This window comes from Benincasa hispida, chromosome 4, assembly GCF_009727055.1.
Source record: "Benincasa hispida cultivar B227 chromosome 4, ASM972705v1, whole genome shotgun sequence".
Taxonomy (NCBI): domain Eukaryota; kingdom Viridiplantae; phylum Streptophyta; class Magnoliopsida; order Cucurbitales; family Cucurbitaceae; genus Benincasa; species Benincasa hispida.
Genome location: NC_052352.1, coordinates 36,652,988 through 36,670,675, shown reverse-complemented (window position 1 = coordinate 36,670,675; position 17,688 = coordinate 36,652,988). Strand labels below are relative to the sequence as shown.

General features: G+C 36.6%; 2 protein-coding genes across 5 annotated transcripts; one reads left to right on the top strand and one right to left on the bottom strand.

Annotated features, from left to right (window-relative positions):
- Positions 1–12,146: 12,146 nt before the first annotated feature.
- On the top strand, positions 12,147–12,843 carry LOC120075123 (NCT transcriptional regulatory complex subunit A). Its single transcript, XM_039028300.1, has one exon. It carries the CDS (start codon positions 12,385–12,387, stop codon positions 12,805–12,807), a length of 423 nt encoding a protein of 140 aa, XP_038884228.1. The 5' UTR covers positions 12,147–12,384; the 3' UTR covers positions 12,808–12,843.
- Positions 12,844–13,282: 439 nt separating this feature from the next.
- On the bottom strand, positions 13,283–17,431 carry LOC120075122 (65-kDa microtubule-associated protein 8). 4 transcript variants are annotated; one of them, XM_039028298.1, is made up of 12 exons: positions 17,288–17,431; positions 16,697–16,825; positions 16,392–16,595; positions 15,962–16,219; positions 15,626–15,838; positions 15,158–15,313; positions 14,920–15,079; positions 14,679–14,830; positions 14,503–14,590; positions 14,236–14,309; positions 13,820–13,894; positions 13,283–13,646 (listed from the first exon to the last, which is right to left on the bottom strand). In XM_039028298.1, exons 2-12 carry the CDS (start codon positions 16,778–16,780, stop codon positions 13,320–13,322), a joined length of 1,791 nt encoding a protein of 596 aa, XP_038884226.1. In that variant the 5' UTR covers positions 16,781–16,825; positions 17,288–17,431; the 3' UTR covers positions 13,283–13,319. The 4 variants fall into 4 exon arrangements, 3 of the variants coding, with proteins under 3 accessions (XP_038884226.1, XP_038884225.1, XP_038884227.1); XM_039028297.1 differs by lacking the exon at positions 17,288–17,431 and having other exon boundaries at positions 16,697–17,214; XM_039028299.1 differs by lacking the exon at positions 17,288–17,431 and having other exon boundaries at positions 13,283–13,643; positions 16,697–17,200.
- Between the last annotated feature and the right edge of the window lie 257 nt (positions 17,432–17,688).

Genomic DNA, 17,688 nt, shown 5'->3' with positions numbered 1-17,688 from the left:
TTGGCCCAGCTGTACTTACAAGCATCTGTGAATGGTCATCATACTCATGATTGGTTATATCCGATGGACATAGAAATATATCTATGGTAAGAAGAGTTCAGCTGTTGGTCTTTAGTGGAATCACTGACAGTTAACGGATGGTGGATCTTGTGGCTAAAGAGTTTAGTTAACTATTCACATACCATTGGAGCTTAGAGCCACAGGTCCATTAGGTCCCCTGGGTAGCTTGGATAAAGTCGAGAACCAGTATTTGGGTTAATTTGAAATGTTCAAATTCACAAGAGGAAGTTCGATTATATATGATATAATTGGACTGGTTAATTATATATGATATAATTGGCAAATGTATGAGTTACATTATTATGGAGGAAATTAGATATAAATATGATTTATATCAAGTAAAGGAGAAAATATTATAGTAGATATGTGATATCAAACTATAGGATATAAATATAATAAAATTATATTAATTAATTAATTAATTAATTAATTAATTATATGATAATTAATCCCTTTTTCCACGTTCGGACGTGGGTTAATGGGCAGCGTTGGTTATGGTAATCGATGGGTTAAAAATGAAAAAATTTTCATTTTGAATTGTGCAATCGATATTCATTATTCTGCCCAAAATATTTCGTGAAACGATCGCCCAAGAGCCTATACGATAGTTGCTTCTTCGCCTAAACGATTGTTCACCTTGCGATTTAACTAAACGATCGTATATGTTTTTCCTAAACGATCGTTCAGCATTTCATACACGATCGTGTAGCTTCTCTATGCGATAAACACTTCTGCTATACGATAGCACTGTTTTCTCTCCCACTTGCTTATCGCCTACACGACTCGTTTGTCCTCCGTCCTCTACCAGATTCACCAAAGCCCACCCTTTGGGTTTCACTCCGAGAATACCCGGGCCCATTAGTGGAGTTTTCGTCCCCATTGCGGCGTTTGTGTTGACGTTGATCAAGCTGTTGCAGTCGACGTTCCCGCCGGGCGTTGGTAGATCTGTTGGAAGGTTCCGCTGTGTTGGAATTTCGGAGATTGAAGATAGTCTTCAACTGGNCTGTTGCAGTCGACGTTCCCGCCGGGCGTTGGTAGATCTGTTGGAAGGTTCCGCTGTGTTGGAATTTCGGAGATTGAAGATAGTCTTCAACTGGTATGAAACTCTGTGTCCTTGTTATTTATCTTTGTTCTTAGCATGCCGTTAATTAGATTTATTTGCATAACTGTATGTGATGAATGTATATTGTTATATTTTGGTCACGGTGAGATCAGAGCGATCCAAATGCGCTCATGGAACTCTCGGTATGAGATCCTTCAATATCATCATGAATTCGTTCTAAAAATGTAGGCAATTCAGTCCCCACTTTAGCTGGTGATAGTCTAATTATCAATTTTTCTAGAAAGCAAACATCACATGATAATTCGCTAGATTGAAAAATCTTTTGGCTCTTCAATGGATGTCTATTTGAATTCTCAATAATTCTCTTCATCATTATAGATCCTAGATGACCCAATCAGTCATGCCATATTGTAAAGATATATGGATTCATGAACTTCAGATTCATCGTTGCATATGTTTCAATTACTCGTATATAAGTATAATATAATCCAGAAGATAAAGCAGGAAACTCTTCCGATATACGTTTTTCATTTGAGACAGTGGATATGATATATAGATATTCCACATCATTCTTATCATCAATCTCAGTATGATAACCATTGCAATGTATATCTTTAAAACTTAGAAGATTTCTCTTTGATTGACTAAAGAACAATGCATTGTCAATTGTAAATTTTGTTCCTCTAAATAATATTTTCTTTTTCAAAACCTTCGATCAAGTTTGCAGAACCTGACATTGTAGTTACTTTTTCTTTTAGCATTGTAAATTTGGAAAAATATTTTTTATTTGTAAGTATTACGTGTGTAGTTGTGCTGTCTGCTAGACAAAGATCTTCTTTGCTCATTTTTGAAACACACAACATATGAAAATTATCTATGTTTCTTCATTAAAAGCAAATAATTATAATAAGAAAAACAACATTTAAAATATACAAAATTTATTAAAAAAAACATGAAGATAGATAAAAGAAAACAACAATATTTTCTCAAAGTCAAAAGAAACACTTGATATTCCACCAACTGTGTCAATCTTCTCTTTAAGAGATTCAAAGAAGTCCGCCACATCCAAATTTTTCATGTGGGATGGGTCATGAAGGAAATTAAACATGAGAATTTCCACGAGCAGCAGAAAGATTGTTCCAAATTCCATTCGAAATTGAACATAAACAATTACAGTCACCAAATGGAAACTAACAAGTCATGCAATAACTAGAAATTATAACATGCTTTAAGATAATCAAGGGATAGAGTATCATACCTTTGAAGACTCGTTCTTCAAACTCCCTCGATCACTCCAACGCGTCCAAGAACGACACCTCAGCCCTCGAACACAACGATTGGAACAACAGCATGATCAACAGCAACCACCACACGAACAATGCGACACAGTGATCACGAACACAACAAACAACCTTCAGAACCTCGATATAAATCGAGTTGAGTGAGGACACCACCACAATGGTTACTTTGGTATTCTTGGTGTGAGAATCCAGGAGTTGTGGGCTCTGTATGAACTTGGTTAAAGGAAGAGACTGAAGGAACAATAATCATGTAGACGATTGAACAAGTGGGAGAGGACACAATCTATTGTATAGACGATGTGCTCAATCGTGTAGAAGATGGCAGTCTATCGTATAGACAATGCCAAGCGATCGTTTAGCTACGACCAACTGAAAGAACTATCGTATAATTAAACTCCACGATCATTTAGTCTCTCTATGAGCTATCGTTTAGTGAAACACTTTCACTTGATACCCTTCTTTGTTAGTTTCTTTCCGAATCAAGTAACTTCTAAAATTAGGAAAACCTTTTTCTTTTTATCTCACGGTTACCATAAAACCACTAATAACCTCTCACTCAATTAGTTATTAGAGAAAAAAAGAGATAATTATCAAATAATTAATTTATTATAAATAAATATGATAACCACCAATAACCTCTCACTCAATTAGTTAGTAGAGAAAAAGAAATAATTATCAAATAATTAATATTATTATAAATAAATATGATAACCAACTTACCATATTATATTTATAACCCATAGTTTTAATATTTCATCTTATGAAACATATAAACCATAGTTCTTTTTCTATTTTATGGTACTTAATGTAAATCATATTTATATTAATCCTCCACTTGATATATCTCATACATCACAACGATTATATCATATATAATCGAATTTCCTCTTGTCAATTTGAATAATTCAAATCAATCCCAAGAGCTGATCATCAACTTGAATCCATTGAGCTACCAAGGGGACATTATGAACCTGTAGCTTGAAGCTCCAACAGTACATGAATAACTGACTAAACTCTTTAGTCACGGGATCCACCATCCATTAATTGTCGGACACTCCACTAAAGACCGACAACTGCACTCTCCTCACTACAGATATATTTTGTGTCCATATCAATCAATCAACAGTGCGATAACCCTTCACATATCGCTCGTAAGTACAACTAGGCCAATTTATCGTTTTTCCCTTGTAGTTACATCTAACTCCTTAAGTACCACCGATCCCTCTAATGAACATAAGTTATAATCTTACTATGATCGAGTCCTCTCTTCCAAAGAGAAGTTGTGGCCAGTATGTTCAAGACCTGGAATCAGACCTTAAGGGAGCAATCTATCTACTTACCCCTACTTTGGGGAAGGAGTGAATTCCGTCTTGTGTAACTGAGTTCTCAACTCCCTAATCAGACAAATCCCAAAAAAGGTAGGCTTGTTGAGTTGGCAATCTGGCCACTCTCGCCCATACTAATCAAATGACCACCTTCAAAGGCAGGAGTTCCCAAAATACTCAAGATTAAGGTCACGTCACCTATGGTCGTTTAGGTGAGATGTAAGTCTCAAGAATCAACGATGTGATATAAGGAGACTATTCATCTTGTGGTCTGGTCTTATACAAAGTCTTTGTATAGGACATCTCTGCTCGCATGTCTCCAGATGAATGGTCAGGATCAACCATCTGTAGTAGTTCATAACACTTGTAAACCTCTACAAAGCGGGCCGTATCCGTAGTGTCACTAGGATTAAGTATCCCTCTTAATCCTTATACTACAGATCTTTTTAGGTTATCACTTAAGGCATGATCCACTTGTGTATCTAATATACATGCTTAAGTTTACATACAATAACCATGAAGCTTTTTTTATTGGATATGAGTAAATGCAAAATAAAATAACTCTTATTTTATTCATAACAATGAGTACAGTGTTTACAAACTACGAGACTCTGGGAGAATTAGGACACCAATCCCAACAATCTCCCACTTGTTCTAATGCCTGGGAGACTAATGTATAATACATGAAAAATACAAGTACAATATACAATAAACTAGGATATACTCTATACCCCAATATCATCTCCCATTTGCCCTAGACAAGATGTCACATGTCCCGTAGATTCAGACTCTCCAGATGACCCTCGAACACTTTAGCCGTGAAAGCTTTTATAAACGGATTAGTAACGTTATGCTCCGACGCGATCTTCGTGACTATCACATCACCGCGATGCACAATCTCCCTGATCAAGTGATATTTTTGTTCTATATGCTTGCCTCTACAATGACTCCAAGGTTCCTTTGAATTTTTCACAACCCCACTATTATCACAATAAAGAGTGACTAGCAAAGACATATTTGGAACAACTTCCAAATTGGTAAGGAATTTCCTCAGCCAAACAACCTTCTTATTTGCTTCACAAACGGCTACGTATTCGACTTCCATAATGGAGTCCTCGATGCATCATTGCTTGATGCTTTGCCACACTACAACCCCTCCATTCAGAGTGAACATGGACCCTGATGTCGATTTACAAGAATCTCTATTAGTCTAAAAGTCAGAGTCTATGTATCCTATAAGGATCAAATCCTTATCTCCATACACGAGCATGTAGTCCTCGTTCTTTGAAGATACTTAAGGATCGTTTTGACCGCCGTCTAATGATCTAATCCTGGATTGGACTGATAATGATTGACAATCCCTATTAAATAACAAATGTCAGGTCTGGTACATAACATTGCATACATCAAGCTTCCAACAGCTGAAGCGTAGAGAATCCGTCTCATCTCCTCAATCTCTTGAAGTGTCTTAGGACATTGATCCTTAAACAAAACGATTCCATGCCTGAAGGGTAATAAACTCCTTTGGAATCCAGCATCTTATACCTGATCAACATTTGATCTATGTACGATGCCTGAGACAAGGCTAATCTCTTGTTCTTACGATCCCGAATGATTTGGATCCCTAGAACATACTGCGCCTCTTCCAAATCTTTCATTTGAAACTGGGTGGCTAGCCACTTCTTAATCTCAGTCAACAAGCCTACATCATTCCCAATTAGTAGGGTATCATCCACATATAGTTCTAAGAAAGCTACCGAGCTGTTGATGATTTTCTTGTAAACACAAGGCTCATCAACATTTTGATTAAAGCCAAATGATTTGACCGTACTGTCAAATCTAATGTTGCACGATCTAGGCGCTTGTTTCAACCCATAAATGGACATATTAAGCTTGCAAACTATTTTCTCTTGATCTGGAACTATGAACCCCTCTGGTTAAACCATGTAGATGGTCTTCTCAAGATTCCCATTAAAAAAGGCAGTCTTGACGTCCATTTGCTATATCTCATAATCATAAAATGTGGCTATGGACAGGAGTATCCTGATAGACTTTAACATGACAACAGGTGAGAAAGTTTCCTCATAGTCCACTTATTCAATCTGTGTATAACCCTTTCCATCTATACCTCGTTTTCACTTGTAGATCCACTTACATCCTATAGATTTTACCCCATCAGGCTGATCAACAAGTTCCCAGACTTTATTGAAGTACATAGACTCCATTTCTTAGTTCATGGCTTTAATCCACTTATCTTTGTCAACATCCTCCACTGCTTACTTAAAAGACAATGGATCCTCGACCCCATCATCAGAAATGATGTTTCGGGCTTCAGTTAAACCCATGTAGTGTTCTGGTGGGGTCATAACCCTCTCACTATGTTGAGGCAATCTCAACTTTTGAGATGGTTGACTAGATGCACTGACATCAACAACTCTTGTTGATCTATCAGTCTGTTCAACAACTCTTGTTGAACCCTCAATAGTCTCACTAAAAGTCTCACATAAAACAAGCTTTCTTTGCGGTTTATGATCCCTCATGTGGTTTTCTTCCAAGAAGTTAGCATTTGTAGAAACAAACACTTTATTCTCACTCGGATCATAAAAGTATCCACCCATCGTTTCCCTGGGGTAGCCTACAAAAAGGCAAACTTTCGGACGCGGTTCCAACTTCTTTGGGTTAGCCACAAGCATGTGGGTCGGACATCCTCAAATCCTGAAGTGGCGTAAACTACCTTTACGGCCTATCCACAGCTCAAAAGATGTTTGAAAAATACTTTTCGAGGGAACGTTGTTCAGAAAATAACATGAAGTCTCTACTGCAAAACCCCAAAACGAGTCTAGAAGATGACCATAACTCATCATAGACCGAACCATGTTCAACAAGGTTCTATTTCTCTTTTCTGATACACCATTTTGTTGAGGTGTACCTAGGGTCGAGAGTTGGGACTTAATTCCATGTTCTATCATATAATTCTGGAATTGGAGGTCCATATACTCTCTACCACGATAAGATCATAGTGTTTTTATCTTTTTACCTAACAAGTTTTCAACTTCAACCTTATATTCCTTGAACTTGTCAAGGGCTTCAGACTTACTTGTCGTTAGGTAGAGATATCTGTACCTTGAATAATCATCTATGAAAGAGATAAAATATTCATACCCAACTCGAGCCCTAACACTCATCGGACTACAAAGGTCTGAATGTATAAGCTCCAAGGTTTTCTTGGCTCTGTAACCTTTTCCAGTAAAAGGTTGTTTGGTCATCTTACCTTCAAGGCATGATTCACACACCGTCAAAAAGTTTTCTTCTAAACTCTTTAGAAGTCCAAATTTCTCCAACTGCTCAATCCTATTGAGGTTGATGTAACCTAACCTTAGATGCCAAAGATGGGCGTTTTCCTTAGGAGAAACCTTTGGTCTTTTAGCTGTCGTCGTCGTACTGAACATTTCAGTATTAAACAAGGCTTTTATGACTAACGACCTTAGTACATACAAGTTATTCCATTGAACCAAAACCAATCTCCATACCAATCTTGAAAATAAACACTTTACTCTCAGAAAAAGAGACGGTATAATCTTGTTCAATGAGACAAGAAACCAATATTAAGTTCCTCTTAATATGAGGAACTACAATAACATTATCCAGTAACAGATAATGTTTCTTTTCCAAAAATGACTTTAGCCTGCCTACAGCAACAACTGAAACAACTTCATCAGTACTGACTCGAAGAGTCATCTCTCCCTGTGGCAACATTTACCAGGAAGTAAATCCTTGAGGAATTGACGTGGTTAGTAACACCCGAATCAAGGATCAGGCAGAATCATCATTCTCTACCAAACATGTCTCCAAGACCAATAAATCATATTTACTATCTTTAGACTTCCTTCTCTTTTGGAGAGTAGTGGGATCAGCATTAAAACCTAAATAAGCTCCAAGTTCCATTTTAGAGAACACTTCACATCAATGAACTTTAACAAAGTCAGCAACACTTGCTTTCTCTTTCTGGAGTTTAACTTAGGAACTGACACTACTGATGTCTTTGTCATCCTCCCTCTGTGCTCGAAAGGTAAGAACTGACGTTCAAACAATTCTTGCAACGAGTCTATGATCTCACGTGCAATGACCATATTCTCAACCCTTTTGGCTAAAGCATCAGGTATGCTAGCCAATATGTGAAGTCGGGCCAATGAATTAGCCTTCATCCACACCTCATATGCATTATGAACACTGTGCAGTGCATCAAGGGTCGGGACTTGAAGACACTCTTCAACCATGACATACTCGAGGTCGTTTACGACGAAATATGTTTTAACGAACTCTTCCCATTGTATGAAATCGGTTAAATTAGAGGCATTGAACGGAAAATCAAACATGTTGCTGAAAAAATAAACACATTGACCTACATTAGGTTTTAAGCAAATACTCGTTGAAAAAAATATAGCATCCAATACGGTTTAGCAAAACTGAAATGAACCCTGTGTGACATCTAGTTTCTCAATGACGCTTTAAAGATTTAGGACAAAATCCGTCGAAGGGTGGTCAATTTATCCCTCCTCTGAATTGAGACATTCTCAACCAGCCATTAATTCCAGAATAACTCTTGCTCCTATAACGACTAGCCATCATTGATTTGGTCAATAAATCATTAACTTACTTAACAATTTTTCGTAAGTGTGACCCATTTTAGGTCCTAGAGTTCCACCCCAAGCAGCCAATCCGAAGGAAAAAAATTCGATTGAGGAAAAAACAAAAGTGACCCTATCCATTTCTGGAGTTCACCTTGATATTGACCAACTGCACAAAACCCATCCAAAGAGCGCCATGAGGGAGTACAAGAATGATCTCACGGTGCGAACCAATGAAGGAAACCTAGGACGTGATGACACACACCCTTCACCCACTTACTATAAATACTCTATCCGTCTACCTTCGCATATTGACTCATGCAAATACCATCCGAAGAGGGATGCTCCCAGGGTACCACGAGGCCAAGCATGAATCTCATGGCGTGAACATTCAGGGAGAAACGTGAGTGGAATCATTGACATATCATATACATCTTTTCCTCCCACTGAGTATTTTAATCTAGGGTTTAGTTTACTTAGAAAAACACGGCTAATGATTTTAATTAAGTTACTTTTTAGGTTTTCCCAATAGTAACATTTACCTTGGAAAGTTGAACAACTTTTTTTTATCATCATCCATTAAACTCTTTAACGAAGTCTTTGATCAACTGTCGCATGTTTGCAGAAAATCTATCTAATTCACCTTTCCAAGTAGGTTCCCAAGTAGGGTTGTTTCATTTCCGTCAGCTTAAGTACCCCAGCCTAGACAGAACCCACCTTAAACAAAAGGTCCCTTATAGATAGATTAATAAAATTTTAATCTTTTATGCTAATCAATTTAATCCTATTAAACCGATTTAAAAAGATTAAATTTAGGTTGCCAATCCCATTAGAACCTTGAACTTAGGTCTATCTCAATCCAATTTTAAAACTCTTTTTAAACATGAGTTCGCCTAAGTTCGCATGCAACTCTTTCTTATCGATTTTAGTTCTAATTTTCATTATAACGTTTATAACGGAAACAACCAAAACCATTCACATTGCGAAGTAAACACATACAAGGAATTCATAACGCTTACAAATTAGCCTAAGTGTCATGCTCCATGCATTGTTTATTCATTGCTACTTTTATATAACACTTATACAACAATAAACCAAACAAACATGCTTCCATTCACCCTTATACTATAACGATTATAATATAAATATGATGCATTAATATGCATCATGAAATATAAGATAGTTTCTGTTGATTATCTTAAAGCATGCTTTAAGACTTGGAATCAGCCCTTAAAGGAGCAATCTATCTACTTACCCCTGCTTCGGGGAATGAGTGAATTTCGTCTTGTGTAACTGAGTTCCCAGTTCCCTAATCAGACAAATCCCCAAAAAGGTAGGCTTGTTGAGTTGGCAATTTGACCCCTCTCACCCATACTAATCAAATAAACGCCCTGAAAGGCAGAAGTTCCCTAACCACTCAGGATTAAGGTCATGTCACCTATGGTCGTTTAGGTGAGATGTAAGTCTCAAGTATAAACGACGTTATATAAAGAGACTATTCATCTCGTGGTCGGGTCTTATACAAACTCTTTGTATAGGACACCCCTACTCACATGTCTCCACATGAATGGTCAGGATCAACCATCTATAGTAGTTCACAACACTTGTAAACCTCTACAAAACGAGTCGTATTCGTATTGTCACTAGGATCAGGTATCCCTCCTTAATCTTTATACTACTGACGTTTTTAGGTTATCACTTAAGGCATGATTCACTTGTATATCTCATATACATGCTTAAGTTTACATACAATAACCATGGAGCTTTGTTTATTGGATATGAGTAAATGCAAAATAAAATAACTCTTATTTTATTCATAACAATGTGTAAAAATGTAAAATAAAATAACTCTTATTTTATTCATAACAATGTGTACAATGTTTACAAACTGCGAGACTCCGGGAGAATTAGGACACCAATCCCAACAGGTCAAATATGTCATTATCCTGGTATGCAAAATTTATTTCCACATTTTTCTCTTTTTCCTGCAGGGAGGCTTGATAGAGGTTAACTTAGTGTTTTGACGTACGACAGTACGTGACCAATGTCCAGTCATTCTGATCGGAAGCATTTATTTTCAACACTTTTTGAACTCTTATCTAGTGGAACTTTTCCTTTGTGATCATCATTTTGTGTGGTTCTTTTGAAATTTAAATGATTAGAATGACTACCACGAAAATAATAATTATTTATTCCTCTACCACGGTTATGACTTCGACCACGATTATTATTAAAATTCACAATATTCACTTCAGGGAATGGTGTCATTCTGATTGGTCAAGATTCATGATTTTTCATCAATAACTCGTTATTTTGTTCGGCCACGAGACATGAAATTAATTCAGAATAATGTTTAAAACTCTCATTTCGATATTGTTGTTGCAGGAGCATACTCGAGACATGAAATGTAGAAAATGTCTTCTATATCATATCAACGTCCGTAACTTTTTCTCTACATAACAACAATTTTGAACTGATTTTAAATAATGTGAAATTGTAATTACTTATTGATTTAAAATCTTGTAGCCTCAAATGCATTCACTCATAATGGGCTTTAGGAAGAACAATTATCTTTTAATGATCATACCCTTCTTTCAAAATATTCCACAAAATATGAGGATCTTTTATTGTAAGATATTCCATTTTTAATCCTTCGTGGAGATGATGACGAGGGAAAATCATAGTTTCTGCTTTGTCCTGACTGGATGTAGTATTTTCTTCTTTAATTATTTCTCCTAAGTTCATAGCATCCAGATGAATTTCAGCATTGAGCACCCATGACAAATAATTATTGACATTAATGTCAAGGGCTGCAAATTCTAATTTTGTAATTTGTCATGGCAACATTACCACAAAATATTGTACTTATGTTAGAAATTTAACAGATATTGAATATGCAAAATAACATTAAATTTATTAATTATAACGAAGGGGGAAGAAGTGACATATCTTTAGGGCCTACCTTTAGCCAAGAAAACGACAAGAGCTCGTACTAATAACGTGTTGTGAATTTGATGAGCATAACGGGAACACAGATGGTAATAAAATATAATACAATAATAAATATAATATAATAATAAAATAAATAAATAAAATAAGAAAATAAGAAATGGGAAAATTCTCAAATTTCTCCACTTTCTCCACTTTGTATGAAATTTGCCCAATGTGTGTGTAATCTTAAGATCTACTGAATGCCATTATTTATAGGCAAACTGACAAGTAAGATGTGGACTTACATAGACACTAAACATGAATAACTATAAGGCACATGTATAATATGAAAGGTGACACATGGCTTTTGAGACACTAAACAATGAATATCTATTTATTATTATAATATTCATAATATATCACATATAGTTTATAATCTATTGTTAATTTTTGTTTATCATGCTTTATCACTATTTTCTACATCAAACTATAAAAAGTAGCTCTAAATTTAGCACTATTTTCTTCATAGTTCCTAAATATAACCAATCTTACAAGTTTAGTCCAAATATTTGTTAATCAACTATGCACACAAATGCTAAAGAAATAACTACAAATGAAACATGTCATTTGTTGCTTAGTAAACTTAGTTCAACTACAATTGACATGACTTTTTACCTTAGACAATCTAAAGATTAAAAGTTCGATTTTCAAATTGAACAAACTTTAAAATATAAAGACTGGAATGATATTTTAACCCAAATAATATTTGATATGAACATGATGAAATTAGTAATTTAGTATTTTTCTTTTTTAAAGAAAAACACAAGAATTTATTATACCCTGGCGGGAAAATCCCTCTAATGCCCAAAGAAGCCCCGCCACAATTACAAAAAGACCCACTCATATTGCGTGAGCCAAAAAGTACTTGAGGGCTATTCTCGTCATATAAAATTTTCAGCACCGTCTTCCCGCCATTACAAATCCCCAGATTGTCATCGATTCAATCAAATCATCTGTTTCTAGACCGAAAACCATTTTTCAGGCATCGAATTCTTGCAGTTCATACAGATTCCGGGATGGCGGAAGAGGAATCCGGGGACGCTATCCGGCCGGAATTCCCGACGGGACGAGTGAAGAAGATAATGAAGCTCGACAAGGACATTGAAAAAGTGAATTCAGAAGCCCTGTTTTTAGTCTCATGCGCCACCGAACTCTTCCTTAAGCTTCTCGCTGAAAAATCTGCAGAAGTCGCCGCTGAGAAGAAACGGAAGACCGTGAAGCTCGAACACATCCGAATCGCCGTCAAAAGGCATCGATCCATCAGTGATTTTCTCCTCGATTCGCTTCCTCTTCCGCCTCAGCCGTCGGATGCGCCGGCGAAGGACGAGAATCGCACTCGCACTGTCGTAGATAAAGTGGTTCCTGAAGGAACCCGTCGAATCGATGATTTTTTCCGCCGGCCAGCTAAGACAACGTCTGCGGAGAACAACGAGTCATAGGCCCAAAATCTTCAACAGGCAAAAGCTCACAAGCACATTTTATGCTTTACTTTTTGGCGCGTGTTTGTTTAGGGTTAGCATCTTCATATTTTATCATCAGACAATAAAACTCGTTTGTTACTGAACATTACATGATATATACTATATTGTTCATTTCAACAATTTTTCATCTAAATTTCGCATAAGAAGGACAAAATTCAAAGCTATGAACACTGAATTGATGCAATTAAGATGGAGTTTGATACAATGTAGACAATCAAAATGAGGTGTGGTCGACTTTCCACTCTCTATGTATAAGCATTATTTTAAGAACCTAGATGAGGTCTGTACAGGAAAAATTAATTGGAATACAAAAGAAAGTCAAAGATAGAATAATTACTCGAGTATCTTCTCTAGTTTCCGTCAAGACATAAGCTTATTCGCAGGCTAGAATGGTTCAGTTCCCTCCAACTTTATTCTGTGGGATTATCTTTTTGAATGACATTTGAACTTGGAGTCGTGTAGTGTGAACTCTAAGGAGATATTGGGCCAGAAAATGTGGATACCACCGAAGCTGTTTCATCTCTGACCTGAGACACAAGGTTGTGTCGAAGAGTTATGTTTTGTCCAGGTAATTTTTTCCCTTCCTTTATGATAGAAATGACTTGAGTTCCTGAATTTATGCCGTTTGATTCCAATTGCTGGATTCCCAGAGAAAGCCTTCTGTTCGAAGCTATGGCGTTGCTATAACCTCCATTAATGCTAGCATTTGAAGGACGCCGACTGCTGGTACTTGGCCTTGGTCCATATAAGTTTTCTGTCTCGATTACGACCTGAGTTTGCACTTTTTTCTTCTCCTGCTAGAAAAAAAAACATCATTTGAAATAAAACCACCTTCAACAGACGATTGGTAAATTTTTTTGCAGCAGAGTAGTTAAAATAATGTGATGATTATGGGGGAAAGAAGATATCCGCTTTCACCATGTTTAGATTCATAGTTTAAAAGTCTGCTGCATAGAAACATTGGACTTACCCTTAGTCTCCTCTTCTCCTCCTCCTTTTCCTGTCTCAGGGCATTGTATTCCTCCAACATTGCTAACAAAGGCACCTGAAAATAGGGCACATGTTTTTCCGTAATTAACAGATAACTTGGTATGCTTAGCAAGGTGAGAGAAACAAAGAAGAACCACCACGTTTTATGGAGAAGGCATGGATGCTCTACATGTTTAAGTTTTTACAATTTTGTATATCTACCACATCTATTTTATTTGAAATTGCCCGGGAGGTTCTTCAATTGGTTCATGTCTGCTCTTAATTTTCTTTATCTACCTTGTATATTGACCCTTTTAGGTTTTTTGGGAGATCATTTATAATATTTAGAATCATTTTGTCCGATGATGATTAGTACATCACGATAACAACATTGTTGCAGGTAATTATATAGCTTACCTCATCATACAAGAACACTTTACTTCTTTCTGCCTCCCAACTCTTGGTCTTTTCCAAAAGCAATTCCACCAAAGCTGCAGTTTGTGCAATTTTCAAGAGGAGAGAGATAGTGAAGTCATTTAAAATCATACTTATATGTTCAACTTTCAAGAAGCTCACATCTCTTTGGCCTGGAAAGATATTGTACTGAAAGATGGTCTGGCCAATTTAAGACGACCCATCTTTAAAGCCTTCCTTGCAGTTCATGGAAATTATTGCTGATATTACCTGGAATTTTGTTGACTGTTATTCTTGCTCGTTCTGCACGCCTGAGATTCTTGTGCGCACCTCTGCTGACTGAGTATCGGCTTTGATCCTGAAAGCTCGTATCATATCTATAATTAATATTTATGATTAAGATTGCAGTCAAGTGGTCTTTTATAGCTTGCAGGAAAGTTACCAACCATGCTGTATTCTTCCAACCAGCGCTCTTCATCACATGCTAACATCCATTTCTCAACTTTCTCCATGATAGTCTTCCGGCTAGATGCTTCTTCTTTTGCTCTTGATATCTGTTCATCCATGCTTGCGAGGAGATTAGCATGGTCAATTTCCCCTTTTGCAGTACATAGATGTCAGTTTCTGGATTACTATAGATTTGATAAAGTACATTATTCTCTAACATTGATGCCATACACACTGTACCAGAATTAATAAGATTTATTATTTTTTCCATTTCCGATCTCGAAGGTATCTCCATGTGTGATTTGTTACATATATCTTCCAGGTCCTTCTGTTTCTTGATAAATAGCTCTTTCATCTTGCTTGCTTTTAGTTGATCAAGTCGTTTGACTTCAGACTCAGCCTTGAAATATTTTATTTCACATAATTAGGACCTAATTCATTAAATTTTCTATTTACTTTTATCACACGTTGGTAGTACCTGCTCAATTATATATAACGCAAGGCTTCCAGGATCAGATATCTCAGGTGATGAGACTGATAATAGACGAACTACATGAGAAAACAATCGGCGATCACCATAAGGTGAATCCATAAGATCCCACAAGTTTGTCAATGCTTTCCCGAGATTGTGAAGCTGCAGAAAACATTGCAGCAATTTATTATGTAATGTTTTGTTTACAGTATTGGATCAGTTGGCATTTGAAGATTCAAACCATTAGTTTAAATGTAGGTTTTTGTTTACGATACTATAACGGCTGGTTTCACTTGTTTTGATGACTTTTATTCTTTTGATACAACAGTTGTGTTTTACTAGGTTGTGATGATTTTATGCTTCCTATACACCACGAACAATTATGCTAGTTATCAGATCTAGCTCTAGCAGTCGAACATTTTTATGTTGGTACGTAGCACAAATATGTCGTTTGGTTAGAACAAGTTTCATCACCTTTTCAAGCCGTTGCTGCTTTTCTTCCTTAAGAGACTCCACAGTGCGTTTAAGCTTTTCTAAAATGGAGTCGCTAATGTTCTTGGATCTTCCAAATGGGTCGTCCAAGCTTGGGTGAATCTTGGTGATAATCGTGGAAGCATCCATCCCCAATGTTGCAGACAATTTGTGGACTGTGTCTATATATTTTCCCACTCTCTGAAGCCTTTCATCCTGTCCAAAGAAAATCAAGAAGAATTGTTATGTAGACGAACCTTCTAAGTTGAAAACATTCTGTGTTGCGTGTGTGTTTTCATTTATAGTATAATCTTGATTATACGTGGCTCAAATGATCACCTTTTCACTGTGAAGTCTTTGTAGCTCATTCTGATATTCCTCAAGTTTCTTCAGAGAAAGATCATTCTCATTCACAATGACAACAGGAGAGGAATCATCACACTCTGACTGACCCCCTATTTCTGCAGAAATTTTCAGAATTTGTCCTTGTACGGCCCTGAACTGTTTCATCCTCTCCTCTTTCCTCAGCCGCATTTCCCTCAGAGCTGGAGTTATTGAATCAAGCTGCTCTTTCAAAGTTCCCGCCATCTTTTCTGGCTGATCAGACACGTCCAATCAACATATACAATTAGGTGAGAACTGAGAACTTGGTACACATCAAATTACATATGAAAAGTATTGATGTTATGATATTATTATGATAGCTGAACAATTTAAGTAGTGATTTGAATTGATGGAACAGGTTTGGAGAATAATCATCATTGCGTACCCGTCCAGGAAGTGAACGTTCACCGAGGCACAACAGAAGATGGGTAAACTCAGCCTCGGCTTCTGCAAGTTCCTGATGAAGTCGAGCTCTAGACACATTTGCACCATCAACTTTTTTCCGGTAAACTTCTAAACACTCCTGTTCCAAATCCAGAAGAACCTTCTCTCTGTCAAACTGATCTTCTCCCACTTCATCCCAAATCATCTGTTATTATCATTAGGTTACTTAAGTTAATACCACCAATATTACATGTCCAACTAAACAAATAAATAGAGGAAGAACAAACAATAATTCCACATCCATGCCTGCAACTCCTGAAGTAGATATCCACATGAAGTTTCAAGCATAGTGGAACTTCGCATTCCAATTGGAGTTTGAAATGAACCCATCTTTTCTTGAAACTTTGGATTTGAGTGTTTGCCCAAACCTCAACCCTGCAAAGTTTGAGTTAATCAACTGAAAGTGCAGGAAAAGCTGGAAGTGGGTTGGAGAAAGAAAGGTGGGTTTTAGTTTTTGCTTAAAAGACAAGCGTAGGTATGTGACAGAGGGTGGGTATAGTGCGTTTCATGTATGCTTTAGTTTAAAGGATCGCTTATTTATCTCTCTTCACCTTTATCCTTCCCTTTCCTTTTCCCTTCTCCCTCCTCTATCATTTCTTCTTCCATTTTATTAACCATTAAGACAGCAAGTCCCCATCTTCCACCATTAATAAGATGGCCTCTCTTATTCTCATTTCTACATCTCTTTTACACTCTCCTCCTTCAACAGCCTAGCCATAACCCCCCCTAAAAAACTAATACTAATAATAACAAACAAAAGAGAAACAAAGATCTAAGATTTTTCAGAACTTGATTCTCAAGCAAAACCCTCCTTTTGGTTTAGTAGACAATACTAACCTTAAATGAAAGAAATAATAGCCTGATTTCTTTTGAATCGATGCTATGTTTTTCCAACAAATGTTTGGCTCAAAAGTGAAAGCATTGTCTTGCAACATGTAAGTACAGGATATCTTTAGTGAGACAAATGTTGTTGGTTATATTCCGACTTATTTTATATGGAAATTTGTTTGCTGCTAAAACAAGATTTTACTTAACTCAATTTTCTAATGGTAGGTTTGTTTTGTCTACAATCTACACCTTTTCCTGCCTTTTTTTTTTTTTCCTTTTATTTTGTTAATTCTGTTTGTTACTTTTTTTTTCCTTATCAGAGTCAATCTTCTGGAAGAAGGCTGAAATTAGAACTGGAAAAGGTTTTAGGGATACCAAGAGTGTGAAGGACTCAATAAATTGATAAAGAC

Bases quoted from the DNA above. Each gene is read 5' to 3' on its own strand.
- LOC120075123 (XM_039028300.1), top strand. From the start codon at position 12,385: ATGGCGGAAGAGGAATCCGGGGACGCTATCCGGCCGGAATTCCCGACG.
- LOC120075122 (XM_039028298.1), bottom strand. From the start codon at position 16,780: ATGGGTTCATTTCAAACTCCAATTGGAATGCGAAGTTCCACTATGCTT. The intron at 16,596-16,696 runs GCATGGATGTGG...TGATAATAACAG, and splicing joins ATCTACTTCAGGAGTTGCAG to ATGATTTGGGATGAAGTGGG. The intron at 15,839-15,961 runs GTGATCATTTGA...TTCTTTGGACAG, and splicing joins AAAGACTTCACAGTGAAAAG to GATGAAAGGCTTCAGAGAGT.